The sequence below is a fragment of the Cydia pomonella genome, chromosome 4 (genome assembly GCF_033807575.1).
Source record: "Cydia pomonella isolate Wapato2018A chromosome 4, ilCydPomo1, whole genome shotgun sequence".
Lineage (NCBI taxonomy): Eukaryota > Metazoa > Arthropoda > Insecta > Lepidoptera > Tortricidae > Cydia > Cydia pomonella.
Genome location: NC_084706.1, coordinates 8,365,627 through 8,389,305, shown reverse-complemented (window position 1 = coordinate 8,389,305; position 23,679 = coordinate 8,365,627). Strand labels below are relative to the sequence as shown.

The following is a 23,679-nucleotide window of genomic DNA, read 5'->3' as shown; positions in this document are numbered from 1 at the left end:
ATTATATGTTGGGTTTATGATGAAAACTAATACTTGTATCAATATTTTAAATTTATTCGTTTAATACAAACATAATAACAACCAATTTACAATAAATATTGCATTTATATTAAGACGTCCTCACTATAACTTGTCCGTACTCGAACTAGCCACTTATCAATTCAAAATGACGGGAACCAGTGACAAGTAAGAGTCAATAGGGGATATTACGCAAAATTCTGCGTAGAGGGCGCCACTACCACATTCTGAGGGCTTACCACAAAACACGAAAATCGAAATTTCGTTATCGGCCTCTCTATCATTTTTGCATATTCGAGCGCTAAAGAGGCGAGATAGCGAAGTTTCAATTTTTGCGTTTTGCGATAGGCCTCTGTAAACAAACCGCTTTGATGCATCAATGTCATAGTAAATCTTCTCAAAAAATTGTTTAAGACATAGTATGTATAAGTTACACTATGGATTATGTGATGTGATAGTGTTGCTCTCTGACGGCAGAACATTGCAGTAATACTCCCTATACCCCCTATACTATATTACTCTTTTATTAGCTAATCATAAATAGAAGTAAGATTAATCAAAACATAATTATAAACAATGATCCTTACATATAATAGAGCTAATAATTTTATCATGTATCACACAAATTAGATCATGCAAAATGTACTATTATTTTCAATGCATGATACAATTTTTTTGGATAGTTTTTAAGAAATTATCAGGGTAATATCATTCCCAGTTTTTATCCATATCCGTGTGACGACGGTATACATATATTGAATCAACCTGTAACCATTTTGTCATGCACACATTATCATTCGCACATTCAATCCCATTCATCCCAGGTGTCTTGAATTCATGTATAGCTAATATCAGGTGAATTTTTCAGCTTCGGCTAGTGGAGTGAAAAACTGACTGGCTATACATTAACTTGATTTTATATCCAACAGAACAACGTGGTGGGGTCCGGCGGGCGCGGCGGTGGGTCTCGCTTCACGCTTGTAGTCCGCTCCCTGCACCGCGCCTCCGTCGACGCTTGGGGCAGCAGCGCCGTGTGCTCCTTCCTGCTGCAGGTGTGTGCCATGTCATGTCAGGTGTACCAGTCCTCGTGTCCGACACAACGTGGTGGGGTCCGGCGGGCGCGGCGGTGGGTCTCGCTTCACGCTTGTAGTCCGCTCCCTGCACCGCGCCTCCGTCGACGCGTGGGGCAGCAGCGCCGTGTGCTCCTTCCTGCTGCAGGTGTGTGCCATGTCATGTCAGGTGTACCAGTCCTCGTGTCCGACGCAACGTGGTGGGGTCCGGCGGGCGCGGCGGTGGGTCTCGCTTCACGCTTGTAGTCCGCTCCCTGCACCGCGCCTCCGTCGACGCTTGGGGCAGCAGCGCCGTGTGCTCCTTCCTGCTGCAGGTGTGTGCCATGTCATGTCAGGTGTACCAGTCCTCGTGTCCGACGCAACGTGGTGGGGTCCGGCGGGCGCGGCGGTGGGTCTCGCTTCACGCTTGTAGTCCGCTCCCTGCACCGCGCCTCCGTCGACGCTTGGGGCAGCAGCGCCGTGTGCTCCTTCCTGCTGCAGGTGTGTGCCATGTCATGTCAGGTGTACCAGTCCTCGTGTCCGACACAACGTGGTGGGGTCCGGCGGGCGCGGCGGTGGGTCTCGCTTCACGCTTGTAGTCCGCTCCCTGCACCGCGCCTCCGTCGACGCGTGGGGCAGCAGCGCCGTGTGCTCCTTCCTGCTGCAGGTGTGTGCTATGTCATGTCAGGTGTACCAGTCCTCGTGTCCGACGCAACGTGGTGGGGTCCGGCGGGCGCGGCGGTGGGTCTCGCTTCACGGTTGTAGTCCGCTCCCTGCACCGCGCCTCCGTCGACGCGTGGGGCAGCAGCGCCGTGTGCTCCTTCCTGCTGCAGGTGTGTGCCATGTCATGTCAGGTGTACCTGTCCTCGTGTCTGACAGAACGACGTGCTGTACCTATATATGATGACGCAGTTAATCGTCATGGCGGCTCAAGGTGCGTCAAACGACCTTATCATCAAGCAAGAGTTGACCATGGAGAAGGTCCATTTTATTCAAAATTGTATCGACTTTGGTCAACCGCCTCAGGGTGCATCAAATCTTAAATATCTGAAAAGAATGGCAATTCTAACGAGTTTAACATTTTCACCAGCAAAGAGGGCCACAGACTCTCACGGCTACGGCCCAATATCAGCACTCGTGTATTCTGACAAGGTTCACAACGCCGATGGCGCGCCACACACGATAGACGGAGCGTTCATAGGGTTAATTAGTAGTGAATATTTTGTAGTAATATATGTTAAATGAACGCTTCACTATAATTGCAGCTGATAAACTGGTCGGGGTTCTGGATGCGAGGCTCGGAGGAGGAGGGCATGCAGTGGGCGGGCGCGGCGCGCGTGCGCGTGCTGGCCACGGCCGCCGCGCCGCCCGCGCCGCGCCTGCACGCGCGCCTGGCCACCGTGCTGCTGCCGTGAGTACTGCTGGACTGCTCCGCGTCACCGACACCCGAGCCGTCCGCTCCCGAGCATCGGCGTCTAGTCGACGCTCTACAGCCGCTAATTGTAACGATCGGAGTTGAACTCGGCGAAATCTTCGACTTGGTAATCCAGAGTAATGTGGGCTCCTTGGAGTCTTATTCATAAACGTTTGTTAACTTTAACAATCTCTTGATAATCATCTGTCATTTTGACATTGGTGTTAGAAAGCAACAAAATGTTACAAAGTTTTGTTAAGTTTTAAAGAAATAATAATACTTTTAAAAAATTTAAACGTATTCCAATTTGATAGAAGGCGTATGATGTAAGCGATGATGATGATGTATTTTATATTTATGCAGCTTTTATGGTTTAAATGAAACAAATGAAGACAAGATTACGTCTAATTTTAATACTGACTAAGAGTTGGATATTGCCTTTGTGTTGCGTAAATATGTCACAAAAAGTTGTATGTAAAAAAACTAGTACTAAGTTGACAAGATCGAACGTTGTCCCAAATACTAAATCATAATATTTATACTAGTGGCGATAAACAACAGAACCGTATTGTACAACATGAAACGCAATAAAATGATATAATTGATTAAGATAGTCAGCACATAAACTCGTACCGTACATGACGAGTTTAGTCCACATTCCATAAAAATAATTCCAAAGTTGGATAAAAGATCCTTTTCTAAAACTAATTTACTTTTCTAGAGAACCGGATGATGACGAAATGTTAGAACTGGCAAGAGTTTATCTGAGACAAAGTACGGATAAAAATATCAGTGACACCGATATATCTGGATTGGCTTCCAACGTCTTATCAATGTTTAAAGAGGTGAATGATCTTTTGGGTACTTTTTTTAAGCAAAAGCACATTGACGCTTGCAATCTCTAACAAGTTATAAGTATAAAGCAAATTTCGTCCATATGGTTAGCGACTATGCTTGCTTAACTTAGCTTGCTTGCTTGGTTAACTTTTGCTTGAAAACGTCACATTTATATCGCCTATTATGAAATTGCATGCTACCCAAAACAAATTACATAAATATAAGTTGAATGGACGATACGGTGTGCTTGTCTTTATAAGTATTAAGAACACTATATTTTTCTAGGTCACGGAAACATTTCGAACGAAGCTGCATTACTACTGGAACGCATCACATTTCAAGCAGTGGTGTGAAAATATTCAATGGTATTCACCGTCCAATGTGGCAGAATTGATCACGGTAATATGATTTCGTAACCTACAAACCAGCAATAAAAAAACTCAAAGTACTTTGCTTTTAGTATGTTTAATATCTTAATTTCTGACACACTTAACCTTTTAACTGGCGTAGTCTGATATATGTATAAGACAAACATTGACATATATAAAAAATGGGCGCCCAATGTCAAAGAAATGTATCAGAATATATGGAGCTAACAGACATTAGAGAATATGTTCTAATAGATGCTAATAACGCTTCTTTATAATTAAGTCTTTAAGTGCCAACATTGCAAACGGACATTTCTAAACATTGAATACTTTATGGTTTAATGAAGTTTTCGTATGTTGATCATTGAGGTATAAACGTCAAAATGAATAGCAAGTGAATAGAGTCGCTTTATGTGTACAAATTATTTTACTATTATTTTCTTTAAATAAAAATACCAAAATAGGATATAGAATATATAATATTTTTTTAATTAATAACTAGAGAGAGAAGAATATGAATTTTCTTGGTTATGCATGATGTCATGCAGTCTGCAACTGCCATGCAGGAACATACTACTTTAGAAGAACATTTTATTACGTACATACAAATAAATAAAACGACTTTAAAAATACCTACATTGATAATTTAAAATTAATTCATTTCAGTGCATATTTTTTATTGTGATCTACATTTACTTTTGGAGCTTTCTTTTTTTGCATCTTTGTAAGCTTAATGTAAATGTAATGTAAGCGTTCAGTTAAATTTAGCGTGTCCGCTTTTCTAAGATCTATCGCGATTGGCTTGGTTTAAAAAGTTCGTCATGGCTATCTCGAGCTATGATAGCGACCCGACCCACTGTGCACGTCGCGGAGGAATTAGTGGAAATCTTAAATAGAAACATTATTTTAACCGTTTGAACTTCAAGAATACTCAAATTCGTCGTTACTAGTCGTGTCCACAGCGCCAAGGACAACTATAGGTGTAATGGCGCACGCTGTCAAAGAACCCTTGCCACTTTCAAGGAAGGTTCACATTAGCTCGCTTGCACCCGTTACCTTGGCGTGTAAAGTGACGTTTTTGTTTATGGCGTAATGCGCTCAAAAGGTTGATTACGAGTATTATTAAAATAATTTTATCTACAACAACAGCAACAACGCGCATGCGACATCACTGGTAATTCAAGGCTACGGTGACCGCTTACCACCAGATGGACCGGTATGCGTGATTGCCACCGACGTGGTTTAAAAAAATGTAGACTCCATAGATTTTTGTTCCGTGACAGCCGTTAAGCAGCCGTGACAGACATAAGTTTTTTTGGTAAAATAAAGTGATTGACAAAACCAAATATCGACATGTCTATTATCGATGTTACCTTAGTTAGCGTTATAGATATTTTTAACGTTGTATAAAATTCAAACAAGGTGACCCGCTGTCTCCAAAGTTGTGTACCTTTTGCCTACAGGAAATCTTCCAGAAGCTGGCGACCAAATGGGAAACAATGGGCATTGACGTCGGCGAAAAAAGGTTGACAAACCTGCGATTCGCCGACGACATTGTCTTATTCTCCCACACTGCATCCCATCTAGAGGAAATGCTACAAGACCATAGCACGGCATGTTTTGAAGTCGGGCTCGAAATGATCAGGACAAAAACCCAGTTAATGAACAATGGCACGAAACGTGGGGTCACGGTAGATGGGCAGAATATACAATATGTTGACGAATACATCTATCTGGGCCAGATAGCATCCTTCGATAACAGGCTGTCCAAGGAATTCGATCGACGCATCGAAAACGCCTGGAAGAGCTTCTGGTCCCTGAAGGCATTAATGAAGGGCAACTTTCCACTAGCACTAAAACGCAAATTTTCGACATGTGTATCCTGCCTATCTTAACCTGCGGCGCCCAAACTTGGTCATTAACAGAAGCTCAAAAGTCCCGACTCAAGATTTGCTAGCGAGCAATGGAGCGCAGCATACTCGGAATCCGTAGAATCGATCGGATAAGGAACACAGAGCTGCGCTCCAAAACTGGTATCGCAGATGTGGTGTGAAGGCCGCCAAGCTCAAATGGGATTTTGCGGGACACATCTGTAGGATGCACCCGGACAGATGGGCCAAAATAGCGACCGAATGGGCACCAAAGATCACCCCAGGCAGAGGCAGGCCAAAGACCTGGTCTCATTTTAATTTAATTTTGTGCTGACTGGTGGAATCATGCACAAAGCCTTTGCCCAGCAGTGGGACGACACAATGTAGGCTCTATAAAAAAAAGATAGTTACCGCGAAGTACACAACACGTTCGATATCTTCTTTGATACACCCATTGGTAATTTTCTTATTTTTTTACACTGTATTATTCTACAGTTTACGTTTTTATTTTGAATCCTTAATATAATATATAATTAATAAATGATGGTCGGATTTGTAATTGATTTGCATTCTAGAAATTTCATTTTTGCCATAAAAACTTCTATGTCTGCTCCGTGTTCCAAATCTTGAGAACTTTAGAAATTTTGATTATGCGTTGACACGAGTTCCTCGTTGTAGATCTTACCTGATGGGCTATCAACAATACAGCATACTGAGTATATTTATTATTGCAGGCCTTAGTCGCAGAAGCAAACAGCATCTTTAAAGATCGCCTAGCATCTGAAGAAGAAAAGGCCTCCTACAATTCAATATTTAGAAGTTTCTTCAAAGGTATATACAACGAAGGATTGCTGTTTGTGACCAAGTTGCGTAGTGACGGTGTTTACATGGAGGCAGTGGATAATCGAGAATGGTACCACACCACGCAGAAATATATCAACCAATGCTGTAAGTGAAAAAGCAAAACTGGAAACCCTTGATTCGAATTTGCATTATAAAATGCGCTTGATATAATATTTATATTTCAGTGTCCGAACGTGAGCAAAGCGTTTTCGGTGAGGACGGCGCAGAGGTTTGCTTAGAACTTGCCACATTGTGTCCAGCGTTTGCTAGAGCAGTAAGTAATAATCATAGGGTTTATATTTCTATTTTTACCTAAAACTTAAATACGTAGGTACTATATTAGCTTAGAAATAAAAATTATATGTTTTTTTTTAATCATCCAAACTCTTTGGTGTGGACGTGTGCATAATAAATTAAAAAAATTTGGTAAGGAAATAATTTTTAAGAAAAACTGACTTCAATGAGGGAGACCGGTGAAAGAACGATTATTGTTGATTTTTGATTTCATACAATTAAATTAAAAAGACAGCGTCCTACGCCTAATTATGTAGAAAAGGAGGTAACATGTTTTTTTTTGTCACTGCAGCCACCTTGATGCATTTCAAATTTGCCCTACGGTTGACTGGTATGATACCCGCAATAGGGTATTCGACTGTATTTAAGATAAATTATTTCACACCATGCATGAAATAAAGCACCAGATAATTATTAAAAAAACGAAATAAGATATAAATATAAAAATGTGCCTTGAAAACCTAACTGCTTGACAAACATGCAAAGAGAACAAATTGCCAAACGTGAACTATGCATCGTTTTAAGAGTTCCGTTCTGCTCATCATCAGCAGTTCCACTTCATCAAATGTCACTTTTTTAAATGTAAATGCTGGATTTGTTAAAGAAAATACAAAAATCACTATATGTATGCTTTTTACATTTGAAGAGTTCCCTCGATTCCTCATGGACCCCATAACTCGAACTTGACAAAAATTTGTCTTGAAAATCTAATTTACTTAACAAACACAGCGAAGATAACAAATCGCCAAACGTGTACTATGCGTCGTTGAAGAGTTCCATTCTGATCATCATCAGCAGTTCCACTTCATCAAATGTCACTTTTTTAAATGTAAATGCTTGATTTGTTAAAGAAAATAGAAAAAAAACACTATATGTATGCTTTTCACATTTGAAGAGTTCCCTCGATTCCTTATGGATCCCTTCATCAGAACTGAGTTTTGACAAAAACGGGACCAATCTGTATATATATATAGATTCAAGCAAAAAAAAATTTTTCAAAATCGGTTCAGAAATCACGGAGTTATGCAGTAACAAACATTTAAAAAAAAGACACCGAATTGATAACCTCCTCCTTTTGAAATCTTGAAGTCGGTTAAAAAGCCACTAAGCAGCCATGTAAAGTACCACTTTTAGAGCGACTGTATAAATAGTTATTCGTTTTGCAAGGTTTGTTGTTTATCCCTTCGTGCTAATATTGATACTTGAGTAAGCGAAAGGCCCCAAAATTGAACCACGAGCGTAGCGAGTGGTTCTAAAATGGAATTATGTGCGTTGCGAGGTTTTCAAGGCTGTAAGGCTGTGGGTCCTAAGGAAGACCAGCGCTGGCTTCATAACTAGTATTATGCTTTTTTTTAAATATCAAGAGGGCCTTTACGAGTTGGTAGTTATTTGTGTAACAAGTTACTGTTCATTCGCTCGTGCTAATATTGATACCCGAGCAAGCCAAAGATTCCAAAATTGATTCGGAAATAGAATCAAGTGCGTTGCGAAGGTTTCAAGGCACGAAGGTTAAACAAACTTGCCACCGAGTGAAACAATGTTTCAGCACACCAACGCTACTACCACCACAGTAACTGTACGAGTAAAACCTTACAAATCAAATCTAAATGCACGCTATTAAATCTTTCCCATTCAAAATCATCACTTAAAAGTCGAATCATTGTACATTTTTACATTTACTTTTGTAATTTTTTCGTATTTTTCGCCAGCAGGAGCAAACAACTAAAAATTGACATCAGATTACTTTGCCACACTTGTGGATAAAATGCAAGTTTCAGTCAATCAGTTTTTAGGGTTCCGTACCCAAAGGGTCAAAGCTCCCTATTACTGAGACTTCGCTGTCCGTCCGTCCGTCCGTCTGTCACCAGGCTGTATCTCATGAACCGTGATAGCTAGACAGTTGAAATTTTCACAGATGATGTATTTCTGTTGCCGCTATAACAACAAATACTAAAAACAGAATAAAATAAATATTTAAGGGGGGCTCCCATACAACAAACATTTTTTTTTGCCGTTTTTATAATTAATGGTATGGAACCCTTCGTGCGCGAGTCCGACTCGCACTTGCCCGATTTTTTTGAAGTACCAAAAGAGCATTTACCACCTGGTTTGGTGAAAAAACTAATATTGCATTATGATGTAGACCAACGGGGGCGTAGTGGTGTGCGTGGGCAGCGCGGGCACGGGGCGACGCGCGGCGGCGCTCGTGGCGGCCGCGGCGCTGCCCGCCGCGCTGTTCACTGTCACCCGTGACCTGGACTTCAACCCGCACTTCAAGAATGTACGTACCCAGCTTAACCTAACATGCAGTAGGTTCCGCGAAAAGTAAATAGGGGTTGGAAACCGTTTTACGAAAACTGCAAAAACTAAGATTTTACTTATCTGCCTCGATAAAAAAAGCAAATAAGGAAAAGGATAACGTTTCTTCTGCATGGCTTCACAAGGCATAAAATAAGGCATAAAATAGGCATGCATTACAAATATTCATAGGTGTTTAACTTTTTGTTTGTTTGTGTGTTTTTGTTTTTTTTTTTTTAAGTACTTGTTTTGTGCGATAAAGAGGTTTACTACTACTACTTTCTGTGTATTTCAGGCGCTATCTTCATCGTGCGAGGGTTCACGCACACTGGTATTAGTGCGGGAAAGTGCGGTAAATCACACCACTTTAGCTTCTATCGAGGCTTTGCATCGTGCGCAATCGACGCATTGCATACCGGCCCACATTATGCCGACGTTTAATAACACGCCGCAAACACAGGTTCTGCAAAGTAAGTGCACTAAGGACTGGTTAAGCTTTCGTTTTCTTCTGAGGCTACATTGAACCTCTATGAATTCGCTGACGTAAATTTAAAAGACTCGCAGACCAATTTTGTCTGAAATTGGTAACAGAGACCTGTTTCAATGTTAAACGTTAGAAAACACCGTCCACTAATAAAATAATTCGTTCATCGCTACTCGCATCTTATTGACCGCCGGCGGTCTGACAGGTGCCATATTATGTGTCAATATTTTTGAATGAACATAAGGTTTAAAAAATATATCGTTTCGAAGTCTCAATTAAGGGGTGTTACTCGGCTCTACTTGTACTAAGTATTTAACAAAACTATAAATTTTAAACGTTTTAGACATAAAACAAAACTTGGGCATAGTCATATGCCTGGACAAAGACCAAGATGATCTATTTGAACTGATGGAAAAGTTCCCGCTGCTTTACAAAGACAGTCACCTCATCTGGATAGAGCGGTGGTGCGGCGACACCCTGGCGCAGATGCCTCAGTTGGTCATTCAGAGGTATCGCAACCAATACGCACTTTGAGTGGCTTCGACACCGAACGCTTGCACCTTGGTGTTGCCCAATTGAAATAGCCATGCACCTATCAATAGCAATACGATTGTACTTTTAGCGTTATTTGTTTTTCAATTAAACTATAAGTATACATGTATACCTAAAGGTAGGTAGATATATTTTGTTTTGATGCCCATCATATGACTAAGAAGGAAGGCCCTAGAAAATATCTTGAAAGTGTAGATTGTCGCGTTAGACTGATATCACTGGTCTGCAACGAAATACTCCTTTAAAAAATTATGCTATGAATATCAAGATTTTAATGCTCTTAATCTATTCCTGTTGGCTGAGGTAGATTTTTAGACCACATGAATTCGGTGATACCATACCACAAACATAAAACATTACGCTATGAAACCTGGGTCATAAAGGGAGTTTCCCATATTATATAAAAGTTTGATTTGATTTAAAATCGAAGGACGTCTAAAATCTCAGTATTTAAATTGTTGTATTGGTTTGGTTTATTGGCTTTGGCTATCTACAAACATAATGTATTGTTAGTTCCTGTCCATGGAGAGTGGAACCAGTGCCTAAATTCTAATTAGTCATATTTTGACCTTAAAAATTACAGGTTAATAAAAGACAGCCTATCGGACTCACCCAAGAAGCAGCACGAAGCGATACCTGTAGAGGGATTTGTGAGCATATACTCCAGTCTCGATGTCGAGTGGATGAAGGCTCCTTGTCGATATATAGGCTTCATTAAAACTTACTTCTATATCGTTAGTCGGAAGAAGGAAGCTTTGGTGCAGAGGAAAACTATGCTTTCGGTTAGTAGAACCTATTACAATGCCAGATTGTGTACTATGACTTAAAAGCGATATTTAGGAATGACTTATTCACTTACCATATATATTTTTATTTTTTCGAAAACACGCATACAAACACAGTTTCAGAGTTTGAGCCATTTAATGCTCGCTCGTCTTCGAGTTGTGGGTATGTGCGTGTCACCCGGAATGAAAGGCATTAAAACAAGTGTAGGTTTAAGAAATGAACGAATTGAGTTTCTTAAAAGGACCACACGAGTTACATTAGTACATTACGATACAAGTGCGAAAAATAGGAAATTCGAAACGAGTGGCGATAAATTAAAACACGACCGAAGGGAGTACAACTTTTTACAGTACATATGGCCCTTTAAATGTTCGACACAGTAACGTAATATGCTACTTCTCGCACTAGTGCTATAAAGTAGCCCCATATGTACTGTAAACACTATTTTATCTACACACATATTATAAACTTTCTATGCTATATTCACTAACCCAAATTACAGCCAACATGGGGAATCGTTGCCCTTTTGGTGGAACTCAAGATGGGGTTCTTCAAGAAGCAGGTATTTAGGGTTCTCAAAGGTTGGCAACGCATAAGTGGCACCTCCGATGTTGCTTATGTCCATGGGTGGCGATGACTGCTTCCCATCAGGTGGCTCGTCTGCTCGTTTGCGGCCTATTACATAAAAAAAAAACTCGCGGATATGTGGCGGCGTCGCCGAAATATCTTTATCGCTCATTTTAAACGAAACTTTTGCTATAGTTACTCATTTTATACTTACAACTAATTAAAAGATAAACTGCACGTCAAATGGCTGTAAATGAAAACTTTTTTCACGCATGTCACGCATTTGTAGTTTTTTTTAATTCAGAGACAAACTTGAGTCCTGTTTCCGTATATCGTTCGATACAAACTAACATGCGATATTTGTCGAAATTGTATGCAATTTACATTTCATGTCGAACAAACAAGCATCTCGACTGATATTAAAATAGAGGTCGAATCGAAATGTTTTTTTTCTGAGTTGTTCGAAATTTGAATGTCATTATTTTGAGGTAGTAATGAAGCAATTACAACATTTTCACAGATAAGAAATTTGTTGTAACAAAACAGTTTACCTTAATGTTGGCCATTATTTACGGATTTTTAAGGCATCATAAAAGGTTTATGATATGTGTGTAGATAAACGTATTTACCCCTGGCTTTAAAGATACTCTATGGTCTAGCGGTTTTTTTACGTTCATAATTGTACTTTATTTAGGCAGGTGTTGAAGCACTCAAGCGCGCGCGGAGCGAAGTGGCCACACTCCAAGCAGAAGCAGCGCAGCAAGAGGCAGCCCTGTCGGAGAAGCAAGCCGCCGCCAACCAGGCGCTCGATCAGATCGGCGCCACCGTGCGCGCCACCACCGACAAGAAGGAGGAGATGCACGCGCTCAAGCAGAGCATCGAGCAGGAAAACTCCAAGCTGCAAATACGGTGTGTCACCCACGGGACTATACTCTAGCCAGGAGCAAGCCGCCGCCATAGGGCGTACATACAGACCTACCGATTCATCTTAAGTGTGTGTGCCTTTTGAGTGAAAGTCTAATAAAGTAATAACTCTAGGATAGAATGGGAAAAACAGAAGTTAAAAGTATTATACAAAATAACAGCGACTGATTACCTAATAATTGTATTAACCCTTATATTTTATTACAGAAAGCAAGAAATAGAAAAGGAATTAGCGTCTGTGGAGCCGGTCATCGCGGCTGCCCGGGCGGCGGTGGGAGACATACGTCCGGAGTCGTTAAGCGAAGTTAGTCACAAAAAATGTATATTTGTTAATATTCTACCACAATTGTATATCTACCCGTCAATTAAATATCTTGAAATCATAAAGGTGACTTTTACAGCGTACGACTTATTATTGTAACCATTCTTGTCATTGAAATAATGTAAACCGTTACAGATCCGTTCGTTACGGGCGCCCCCGGATGTGGTCCGCGACGTGCTGGAGGGGGTGCTGCGGCTGATGGGCATCGCTGACACCTCTTGGCATTCCATGAAGAATTTTCTATCAAAACGGGGCGTTAAGGAAGATATTAGGTATTAAATGAATCAAAAGTAGTAAGTAGAACTTTTATGTATTTAGTAATTTATGAGCAATAATAGTGATTACTAAGTAGTTTTTCATGTTAATAGTGTTATGTGGTCAATTAGGTTCAGGTCGATTCACGAAAGCTGGCACGACTGGAATGAACGAAACTTTCATTACATGAGTGACACCTATATCGGTATACAGTCAAAGCCACCATTTCATTGGTCAATGTAATACACATTATAGATATTTTCATTCACTCATTCATTCCAGCTCTTGTGAATCGACTTGAAATGAAATTTTGGCGTCTCGGTTACTTGAATCAAAGCTGGATCGGCTTAAAAAAATTACCGAGACCTATTTATTTATTCATTTACTTATTTAATACGAGGGTCATGCCAAAAGAAATTAGATACTCAAAAGTTACCGACTTTATTCTTTATTACAGCTATCTATTTTTTCGAAGTAGTCACCGTGAACACGTATACACTTTTCCATCCGTCTAAACCACTTAGAAAATACCGATGACCACTCTTCTTTAGATACCTCAGAAATTTCATAATTATACGCAGCCAGGGCATCTTCTTTGTTCTCAAATCGCCTTCCTTTTAATTTTTCTTTAATTTTGGGAAATAAGTAAAAATCGCAAGGGGCTAGGTCGGGGGAATATGGCGGGTGGGGCAAGATAGTCACGTTTTTTGAGCTGAAATAGTCAAGTGTTCTAGCAGAAGTGTGAGGGGCAGCGTTGTCATGGTGCCAGAGCAGGTGCTGAGTTCCCGATTTCGGCCGCTTGTCACACCAAGCTGACAGTACTCTGGGGGCACAAACTGTCACATACCATTCAGAGTTGACTGTCCTTTGATCTTCTAGCACTATCGTAGCAATATGTCCCGTCTTGCAGAAAAATGAGGCAATCATTTGTTTTTGTGTACTTCGGGTTCGGCGACATTTTGTTGGCGTCGGCTCATCTTCAAAACACCATACTGTGGACTGCCGCTTTGTTTCGGGGTCGTAGTTATATAGCCATGTTTCGTCACCTGTAAGTATATCATATACATTTTTTTTCTCGCCAGCGTCGAATTTATCTATCATAAATTTGCACCAATCTACGCGGCGGTCTTTTTGCAAATCGGTGAGTTTGTGCGGCACCCATCTTGAACAACGCTTATGAAGGGCCAGATGATAATGAATTATAGTTTGCAATGCTGCTGATCCAATACCCAGCTCACGCTCGAGCTCTGCATATGTAATTCGTCGGTTCGCACGAACATTTTTTTCCACAGCCTGTACGTTTTCTTGAGTGACTGCGGTTGGCGGCCGTCCGGTCTTCGCCTCATCTTCAAAGGTCTCTCGTCCCCTTTTAAATTCAGCAAACCAATTAAAAACAGTTGCACGTGAACAAGCAGACTCGCCAAAAGTTGAAACTAAAAGTTCAAAACACTCTTGAGGTTTTAAACCTTTTTTAAAATCATAATAAATCATAACACGAAAATCACGTCGAGTGAGCTCCATTGTTGCGAAAATTTCCCTCCAAAATTACCCAGAAAAAAAATAATTAAAAAAGGAATCCTAACATTTTCCGAGTGTTCCATATTTGAATTTATTAGCAAATAACCTACCTTTACAATGGTGTATAACTGGCCAGTATCGATCAAATGACCATAGAGTATCTAACTTCTTTTGGCATGACCCTCGTAGTGTGACTACTTTTATCAACACAAATCAAAATATTTAATAAAATCATCTGATTTTTTTAAATAATTTCCTTAATCGTATCAGTAAAGATATCGTCGCCCTGGAAAGGCTCTGTTTCAAAAAAGGCCCGTCGTTATATTTATATTTCTTATGTTTAATATGTACTTGCTGTTTAGTCTATAGCACAAAATTTTACCCCATAGTACAGCAAAATTTGAACCTATTGATGCATAAAAAAGTTCAAATTTTGAAAGTAGGTAAGCTTAATAATCGGCGCAATATGATCGAGACGATTACTTTTTGTTCGATTTCGACTGGACAGTTTGAGTGTTAAGCTAGCGATCTTCTCAGGCGGTCGGTAAAGAAGTCGCGCGGTGATTGTCTAGTAGAAGATAGTCTAGTCGGAAATATAATTGATTTGTATAGTCTGTCAAACAAATTTGTCTGGACTCGTCCTGAGTTGACTCGCGAAGTTTGAATCTCGACACAATGCGAATTTTAATTCGTTTGTGGTGAGCGTTTCGACTGATCATCTAGGGACCTTCAACAAGGAGGAGTTTTGGCCAAAGGGTCAAGTTTCGGCGGTTCCGAGGCCGGCTCCCTGACACTGTGGGGTTGCGTATTGCATCGCAGCCTCTAGTTGCCTGAAATAAAGGATTTCATTTCATTGATACCCGATCAAGCAAAAGATTCCAAATTTAAACCACGAGCGTAGCGAGTGTTTCGAGAAGTGGAAAATTGAGCGTTGCGTTGCGAGCGAGGTTAAACAAACTTTGCCTCCGAGTGAAACACAAAATTTTTCACCACACCATTGCAAGGAAAATACTAACTATGAAATACCAAAAAATCTAATCCAAATGAATGTAATAATAGTTATTTACAGTACATATGGTGCTACTTTACCGCACTAGTGCGAAAATTAGCATATTACTTTACTGTGTCGAACATTTAAAGGGCCATATGTACTGTAAAACGTTGTACGATACATGTGCGAATAGGTAAATCGCAACTCGTGTCGATTTAAAACACTCCCTTCGGTCGTGTTTTAATTTATCGCCACTCGTTTCGAATATCTTTTTTTTTCGCACTTGTATCGTAATGTACTATTGTACAACAAGAGAGCAAAGTTTGATATTTCTTTGAGTGCTTGTCTTACTGAGTACTGTACAAGCGAAAGATTCTATACTCGCTACGCTCGTCAATCTAATTTAGAATCTTAAGTGTAATAAGGGGCTCAAAAGTGCACGAGATGTAAATAACTTTGATCTCGTGTAGTACACAAAAATTTTCACGTCAGTCAGCAATCAAAAAATACAACCTAAAAATGTAATCCGTCTTCATCACTATTTCACTCAGGTTTTCTGAAGGTATTCTAACAATTAACTTTAATTACCAAGAAATTTCTATAAAATAATACGAAAATAATGAAATAACGAACATCAATTGACAGTTCAATCGACAACCTTTTTTTTTGTAAAAAAAAAAACTTTGTAAGATACGGTCCGAATTGCAGATACTAGTATTTGTCAACTATAGTACAGATTGTTAAAAGTAGTTATTGTTGTTAGATTTGTAGCTGGCCCCCAACGGCTTATCCTTTGTCCATTGTTAACTAAAACGGCGCGTGCAAAAAAAAAGGGCCCGGCCACTTTAACCAGTTATTTAATCACAACTCCTATGGTAATTGAAATAAAATTCAAAATGAACAAATAGAAAAATAATTTGCGACGTCTTGTGTGGTCCCTATACGGCTACTGAGTGCCGGCGAGTCGAACGCTACCGAACCAGCCTAAAATGTGTCCTCGATATGCGTAACAAAGGCGCGTTATCGGAGAGCACACCTACACTGGTTTTTTGAGCGTTGAACTAGCCTGCGCTCAGGTGTCAATTAGAATTATACGACCCTTTTTTTGCAGGTAGTGGCACGCGCTGTTTTAGTTAACAATAGACAAAGGATAAGCCGTTGGGGGCCAGCTACAAATCTAACGACTATAAGTAGAATTATTTTAAACTTTTATTTCATTAATTGATTATTACGAATGAAGATTCGTAGGGTGTATTGGAACGATGCGGTCTGACTTATTTCGGGGGTCTATTGTAAACAGTCAATATACCGTTGAATTACGTATGCACTTTTTTTGTCTCTTTATTTTTGCTAATGACGTGAAAGGGACAAAGACAATAGAATCCAAATACTTCGAACTTGTATTAGGCCCGGCACGTTGAAATGACATTCGAATATAAAGGTCACTTGAATGTTATTTTGCTCATTGTTTTTAGCAGCAAATTACCCTTGTTCGAGCTGCTGACGTGAAAAAAATATATCATTCAAATTCGTAATTTAAAAGTTTTTTCTACCAGCTAATATAAGGAAACAACTCAAAATTTGCATCTGATTACTTTATCCCACATGTGGATAAAATGCAACCTCTTCATTCGTTTTTGGACAATCAAAAGGGCCTTTACCAGTTGGTGTGGTGAAAATAACTATTAACATAATACGGAACGGTTTCATTCAGCCAACCCTTCGACCGGTCCGTAGCCAACCATAATAACCACTTACCGACCGTCTCACTTAACCGTGAGACCTACGGCCAAATCGCGCTCGCTCCCCGCAGATGCCTGGACGCTCGGCAGATCAGCCCCGCGGCGGCGGCGTCCGTGGCGCGGCTGCTGGAGCGGCGCGGCGCGTCGTTCGAGCCGGCGGCGGCGCGCAGGGCCAGCGCCGCCGCCGCGCCGCTCGCCGCCTGGGTGCGCGCCAACCTCGCCTACGCCGCCGCGCTCGACAAAGTGCAGCCGCTGCAGCTGCAGCAGGCTCAGCTACACCGGTATCTATACTATAGTTCATTGTTCAACGTGGGGGGGTAAGTGAAATTTTGAATCCGAGGGTAGTAATTCCCGAAAGCCGCAGGCTGGAGGGAAATAAAGACCCGAGTTTGCAATATTCTTACCCCCGGAGTTAAACACAATGTTTTTCATCACACTTGCGAAGAAAAACCTAAATTTAAACACGTAATTTAAACATTTAATTCTTAAACACGGTAACATATCAAACATTTGTCCGCCATCTTGGAATTTCTTGACAGGTTAGGCATCGAAGGCACAGACCTATTCGGCATTCAGCCACGATTGAAAATTATGTAAAAATATTTTAAACGGCTGTTAAATTAATCAAATTAAATAATTTAAAATATAAACAAAGATATTACATTATAAACGTCAATATTTTAAAAGTAAAACTAATTTATGCTACTTGGTTTGTGTGAATAAGTCACAAAATTAAAAAATAAAATCCATAACACCCTAGGGAGTTATAGCTTTTTTTTACATTCAACAACAATATAGGCCTTTGTCCTTCAGCACACCTGCATGAAATAAGATCTTTTTCGAGCAAGTGTTATGAAATACTTATTTGTGCATCAAGAGACCAAAGTCTGATATTACTTCGAGTGCTTTATTTGAGTGTCGTGCAAACGAAAGATTGTATAATCTAATTTAGAATCTTGAGAGTAGTAAGGGACTCGAAAGCGCACGAGATGTAAATAACTATGATCACAACTACACGACTTTTCACCACAGGTGTAAGAACATATTAGAAAGAAAAACACAACCTTCTTCATGACATTTTCAACCATGTTTTCTTAAAGTATTCTAACAATAAAGTTTAACTATCGCAATAAAATCTAAAAACAAACTAATCAAATTTCAGTGAGATAATATAAAATAACGGACATCAATTGACTGTTAAAACGAGAATAATAAATAAATATTATAGGACATTATTACACAAATTGACTAAGTCCCACAGTAAGCTCAATAAGGCTTGTGTTGAGGGTCTTAGACAACGATATATATAATATTGAAAATATTTATAAATACTTAAATACATAGAAAACACTAATGACTCAGGAACAAATATCCATGCTCATCACACAAATAAATGCCCTTACCAGGATTTGAACCCGGGACCATCAGCTTCTTAGGCAGGGTCACTACCCAGTAGGCCAAACCGATCGTCAAAGAAAACAGAATAAAAAAAACTTTTTAGGGTGCGTTCCGAATTGCTGATTTGACCACTAACTCGAAAATCGTAGAATTAAGTATTTATTTTGCGTGATAATCTTTGTTAAGTTATAATTGCCTTTATTTAACAATAAAATACGTAAAATATTGTATGATTATTATTTTTAGTTTAAGATTGTTTAATAATTTTTTTGTGACTTAATTATCACGAATTCATAAATAGTCGTAAGCGTTCTGTTTTTTTTTTCTGGGGGTTTGATATAAACCGTTAATGTGCGGTTGGATGTCGTTCGAACGTTTTTCTACCTCTTTATTTTTGCTAAAGACGGGAATGGGACAGAACAAATAGAATCCAAGTATCTCAAATTTGTATGAGGCCCATCATGTAGAAATGAAATCTCAGATGGGGGAATGTAAAGGTCACTTGAATGTAATTTTGCTTCAATCAGTGAAAAAAAAACGAATTTTGCTCACTGTTTTTAAGGAGCAAATTACCCTTGTTCGAGTTGCTGACGTGAAATAGGTAGTTATGTTTTACAGGGGTTTAACAGTTTTCGAATAAGAGGATAAGATGTGAAATGAGGATGAGAGGTTAACGGATTTTTTGATGACAAATTTTGGGGCTGAAATAGGCATCTGCATTTTCGACTCCATACTTCAAAAAAATATGCCTTTAAATTTCAGCATTAGCTTTTTAAACGTATACAAAGAACGATCGTTCTATAAAGGGCCAAGCTCATAGGTGCCATGTATATTTCACAGAAACCTTCAAGAAGCGGAGGGGCAACTGGCGGCTCTGTCCAGCGGGCTGGCCACAGTGGACGAGCGCGTGTCGGCGCTGAAGGAGCAGCTCGGCCAGCACACGCGCGACGCGGCCGCGCTCGAGCTGCGGCTGGCCACCGCGCAGGCCACCATCCGCGCCGCGCGCACGCTGCTCGACCAGCTGCGCCACGAGTACGCGGCCTGGGAGACGGACGTAAGATACACCAATTGTATAGAGACGGACGAAAAAAAGGACTATACATTGTATGCGGATCCGCACGCTACTTCAGAGTAGCTGGCGGCTACCGGCGCGACATGAAGATCCGCATCAGTGTGATAACTTCGTAAGATGCTACTACACGAATAACTAGGTCACCAGACTTTGGCAGTCACATAGAATGAGAGCGCGACCGTAAAGCGAGATGTATGTGCTAATATAACAACAAAAGTTCACGAGCTAAAACGATATAACGATAGCTCTCGTAATACAATTGCCAGCTATTTATCTTCACTGACCCGTTTACTGCTGAAGATAACATATTTTTCACAACACGAGCTCGGAAAGGCTCTCTTTGAACTTCAAAATCTGAGAAAGTTGTATTTTGCCCACATGTGAGGCAAAGTAATTTGATTTTAATCATGAGTTGTTTGCTCAAGTTGACTGATAGAATTGCCTGTAAAGCGATGATTTTGAATGATAAATGTTAAATAACGTAATAAATAAAATAAATAAATAAAGTATTTTCCTCACGTTCCTGTGGCTAAAACATTTTGTGTTCGTAACGCTCAAGATTCTACTTTTTGAACCAAGATTCAATTTTAGAATATTTCTCTTGCTCGGATATCAATATTAGCACAAGGGGTTAAACAACAACTTTGTCTCCTTTAAAACAAATAACTAGTAGTCATTTTTAGTTGGCATTAAAATTGATAAACCTATATTTTACCTGCCTATTGTTTCAATTCACTTACTAGTAGATTAGTGTTGTGTAGTAAATAATAATACGTTTTATGAATATTTCAGCTCGAATACATATCGAAGGAAATATCAGAAATAGATTTGAGGTCTTTGTTAGCTGCTGCATATATCATCTACCTGCCTGATGTCACCGAACCTAAAGCCATGTATGTAGCTATTATAACGTCTCATTTGTCCATTAAACCTTCATCATTTTATTTATTTCCTCTTTAATAATGGATTATCAATTACAGGGAGTATATCTCTAAATGGAGTGTGCTGCTAGGTTTCGAAGACCAATCATTTTCGCCAATAAATTTCCTAGCAAGCACGGAAAAGCAGCTAAAATGGGATGCAGACGGCTTGCCCTCAGATACTTCCGCGGTCAAGAACGCCGTTATCATTGACCAAGTAAGAAAAATATTGAAATTAACACATTCCCGCACTTTTGTGCTGCGATAATGGGAGTTAAGGTCATAGGCTATTGATTTGTATATTGGATAGAATGGATATCGGGCTATAGGAGCAGGATAGATAGCGGACACCTGCCGTGAGAATTAGTCCCAGAATTGTAGAAGACAGGTGGTGCCACTTGCCAACTCATTGAGTGGGCCCCACAATGATCGCACGTACAGCGCGACAATAGGGCAACACTTTGGAGTGGCTGTGAGGTGAATCTGCGGTTACAAGATCCCGGTAATCCGTTTAGCAGGCCGTCGGCGTTATAAAATTTTACATTTCCAACCTGGAGCATACATAGGTCCCGCTCCTGTGACTCCACTCTGATCGGCCAGCCAATATTACTATTGTTGTCTAATGGAGATGGATGTGACACTAATAGACGATTATCCCTATATGCGCATCGCGTAGGTAATGTACCCAAGGACGAGCCCCGGTTAGTGTAGGACTTTTGCAAGAAAAAAAGACAAAAAGAACTGGACCATTTTGTTGAGATGCCGATGTACTGGTGCTATGAAAGAGACTATGGCACCTGCCTTGATCATATATATGGCTAATCAATACGAAAAAATGGGCAAGTGGTAACTCACCAACTAACAATATGGGCCCACGAAAACGGCCGCTCGCACAGAGCGACACGGGGACAACATTGCGTGAGCGGCTCAGGGTGTGGAGAGGTGTGGTTGTATTAATCACCCACTGTGCCTTATTCATATTTCACTTCCACCTTGCGAGCATATAGCTCTGCCACCCACTCTGGACGGCCGGTAAAGGCAAGCCAGAAGTGAGAGTCCTGCGGCCCCTGCTCAGTGTTCACTCCAGCCGGCTTATCAAGGCCAGACTTATCGGGGGTATGGGACCCACTTCCCATTCAGCACACCACAAGCTGCACTGGGGGCTATTATTATTATCATTTTAAAGTAATGAATATCGCTGATGTAACACGGACATTATTTTTAAATCCACCAAACATTTGAAAACTGAACCAAACAGTTGCAAACTTATTGTATAAACTCATACTAAACACAAATCAATATGTAAAAAGGTCCTAAGGCAAGTGTACACGCTCGTAGATGAAAACAATACATTGATTATCTCCAAAATGTAGTTAATATAGGATACGGGTTTCTTAGAGAATGTTACTTAGGTAATTTAAGCAGCTCAGGAATGCACCCTTGAAATGAATGGATTAAAAAAAACACCATGTAAGTTACTATAGGTAGTTCGTGCCATACATGATGACGCAAATCTAACCTTTGATAACATGACAATACCAGTCAAGGCACGCGTCGTCGTGAATGATACGATCTACATATACCAGAAATTTAAAAATAAAATAAGAAATAAAATGCATTTATTTCAGACTACAGTTTGGGTCCATATTTTGTTAGTATACAATTTGTACACTTAAAAGTTTAAACATACAACTAAGGTTAACTTAAATAACTATCTTAGAACCTAAACTTAAGTGGAGATGAGACCAGTGCCTTATCAAGCCACTGTCCCACCTATCTACGCCGGCTACAACGGCCAGAAGACTGTGCCTGTGGAATTTGCCTAAATCTTCAACTTTAGACAATTTTTGCCTTTTAGCGTGTTGTAGTGTGAGCTACGCTTTACCCTCACACATGTATACTACTCTATTATATAAGCTGTTACTTACGTTACTTTAGATAATATAGATCTATACTCCGAGGAAGTAGTTTGATTCAACGTCCCACCTCACATGGCGATCCTGCCAGTGCGACCTTACTACCAGTACTACCTATAAACACGCAAAATAGGCGCGAATTGCGACGTCGAGTTGCGGAAACCCAGCCCGCGAATACTACCTATAAATATTATTATACCTAGACCGCGATAAGTTTTGCCACGTCCGAGTAACATTGAAATTCTATTCGTTCATTTCATTTATGGCACTTTACAATATACTTTGTGTTAGAAATAACAGATATTTATAAAGTTAAAATATATCAATAAAATTAAATTATATTAATGTTATGTCTGCTCTGAACCCGCCGATAGCATGAACTACGTAGAAAATATGATAATCACCTATTATGTTTGATTTTCAGTATCTGGAGTCAAATAAGTGCGGCTTTATGCCTCTGATCATAGACCCTGACGGAGAAGCCATTTCTTGGCTCAAGAGCGCCTTAGTAGACACCGCCTGCGACTTCGTGGCGCAAGACAGCGAAAAATTACAAACAGCTCTGCAATATGCCGTGAGGTGGTAACACTTCATATTCTTTGTTAAATAGTTTCACTTTACTATTACTTACTATTTCACTTTAACTATACGCTGTAATCAAACGGCAAAATTAATACTTACTCGCAGGGCTGACTAATAGGCCGTTTTGGGATTAATCCGCTTTCCTCGCAGTATTTTTCCTTATTGCGTCCTTCGGTTATAATATACAGTGGAACCTCGATAGCACGAATCTCAAGGGAAACGCCAAAAACTTCGTGTTAACGACAGCGAACGAAAAAAACATAGAATACTAGCTTCAAACAAAATTGATAGCTTAAAAGTGGCCCCATAATTAAAATACGCAATACTCAGAACGGACCAATTGCAACTGGTCAATGTTTAGGTTTGTTTTCTTCGACAACTTCGTTTGACCATGATTAGTCAATTTTAACCACCCAAACTATGATTGGTGACCCATACTGTAGCGTTATCACTTGAAAATACATGGCAATGGAAAACGACTCTAAGTAGACGGTTTCACGCAATATAGGCCCTTCATTATGATTCTGAGGTAAATTGAAATCATTTATTTCGGGCACCAATCCCATATAGTGTTAGTACATACAACAATTATTATTTATCTGTCTATATATCTATGTTAGTGTACAATATAAAAACAATAATAAATACCTAAAACTAA

General features: G+C 40.0%; 1 protein-coding gene across 1 annotated transcript in view; it reads left to right on the top strand.

The window, feature by feature from the left end:
- LOC133517475 (cytoplasmic dynein 2 heavy chain 1) overlaps nucleotides 1–23,679 on the top strand; it is a 149,635-nt gene that overhangs the window by 87,923 nt on the left and 38,033 nt on the right. The window contains exons 42-61 of the mRNA XM_061850807.1: nucleotides 948–1,330; nucleotides 1,424–1,568; nucleotides 1,667–1,900; nucleotides 2,333–2,478; nucleotides 3,203–3,326; nucleotides 3,604–3,717; nucleotides 6,292–6,505; nucleotides 6,586–6,674; nucleotides 8,838–8,975; nucleotides 9,288–9,462; nucleotides 9,820–9,985; nucleotides 10,612–10,810; nucleotides 12,076–12,290; nucleotides 12,513–12,609; nucleotides 12,763–12,899; nucleotides 17,205–17,414; nucleotides 19,372–19,585; nucleotides 20,396–20,496; nucleotides 20,584–20,740; nucleotides 22,864–23,018. Of these exons, the coding sequence (XP_061706791.1) occupies nucleotides 948–1,330; nucleotides 1,424–1,568; nucleotides 1,667–1,900; nucleotides 2,333–2,478; nucleotides 3,203–3,326; nucleotides 3,604–3,717; nucleotides 6,292–6,505; nucleotides 6,586–6,674; nucleotides 8,838–8,975; nucleotides 9,288–9,462; nucleotides 9,820–9,985; nucleotides 10,612–10,810; nucleotides 12,076–12,290; nucleotides 12,513–12,609; nucleotides 12,763–12,899; nucleotides 17,205–17,414; nucleotides 19,372–19,585; nucleotides 20,396–20,496; nucleotides 20,584–20,740; nucleotides 22,864–23,018 (3,413 nt within the window). The remainder of the gene's footprint in view (nucleotides 1–947; nucleotides 1,331–1,423; nucleotides 1,569–1,666; nucleotides 1,901–2,332; nucleotides 2,479–3,202; nucleotides 3,327–3,603; nucleotides 3,718–6,291; nucleotides 6,506–6,585; nucleotides 6,675–8,837; nucleotides 8,976–9,287; nucleotides 9,463–9,819; nucleotides 9,986–10,611; nucleotides 10,811–12,075; nucleotides 12,291–12,512; nucleotides 12,610–12,762; nucleotides 12,900–17,204; nucleotides 17,415–19,371; nucleotides 19,586–20,395; nucleotides 20,497–20,583; nucleotides 20,741–22,863; nucleotides 23,019–23,679) is intronic.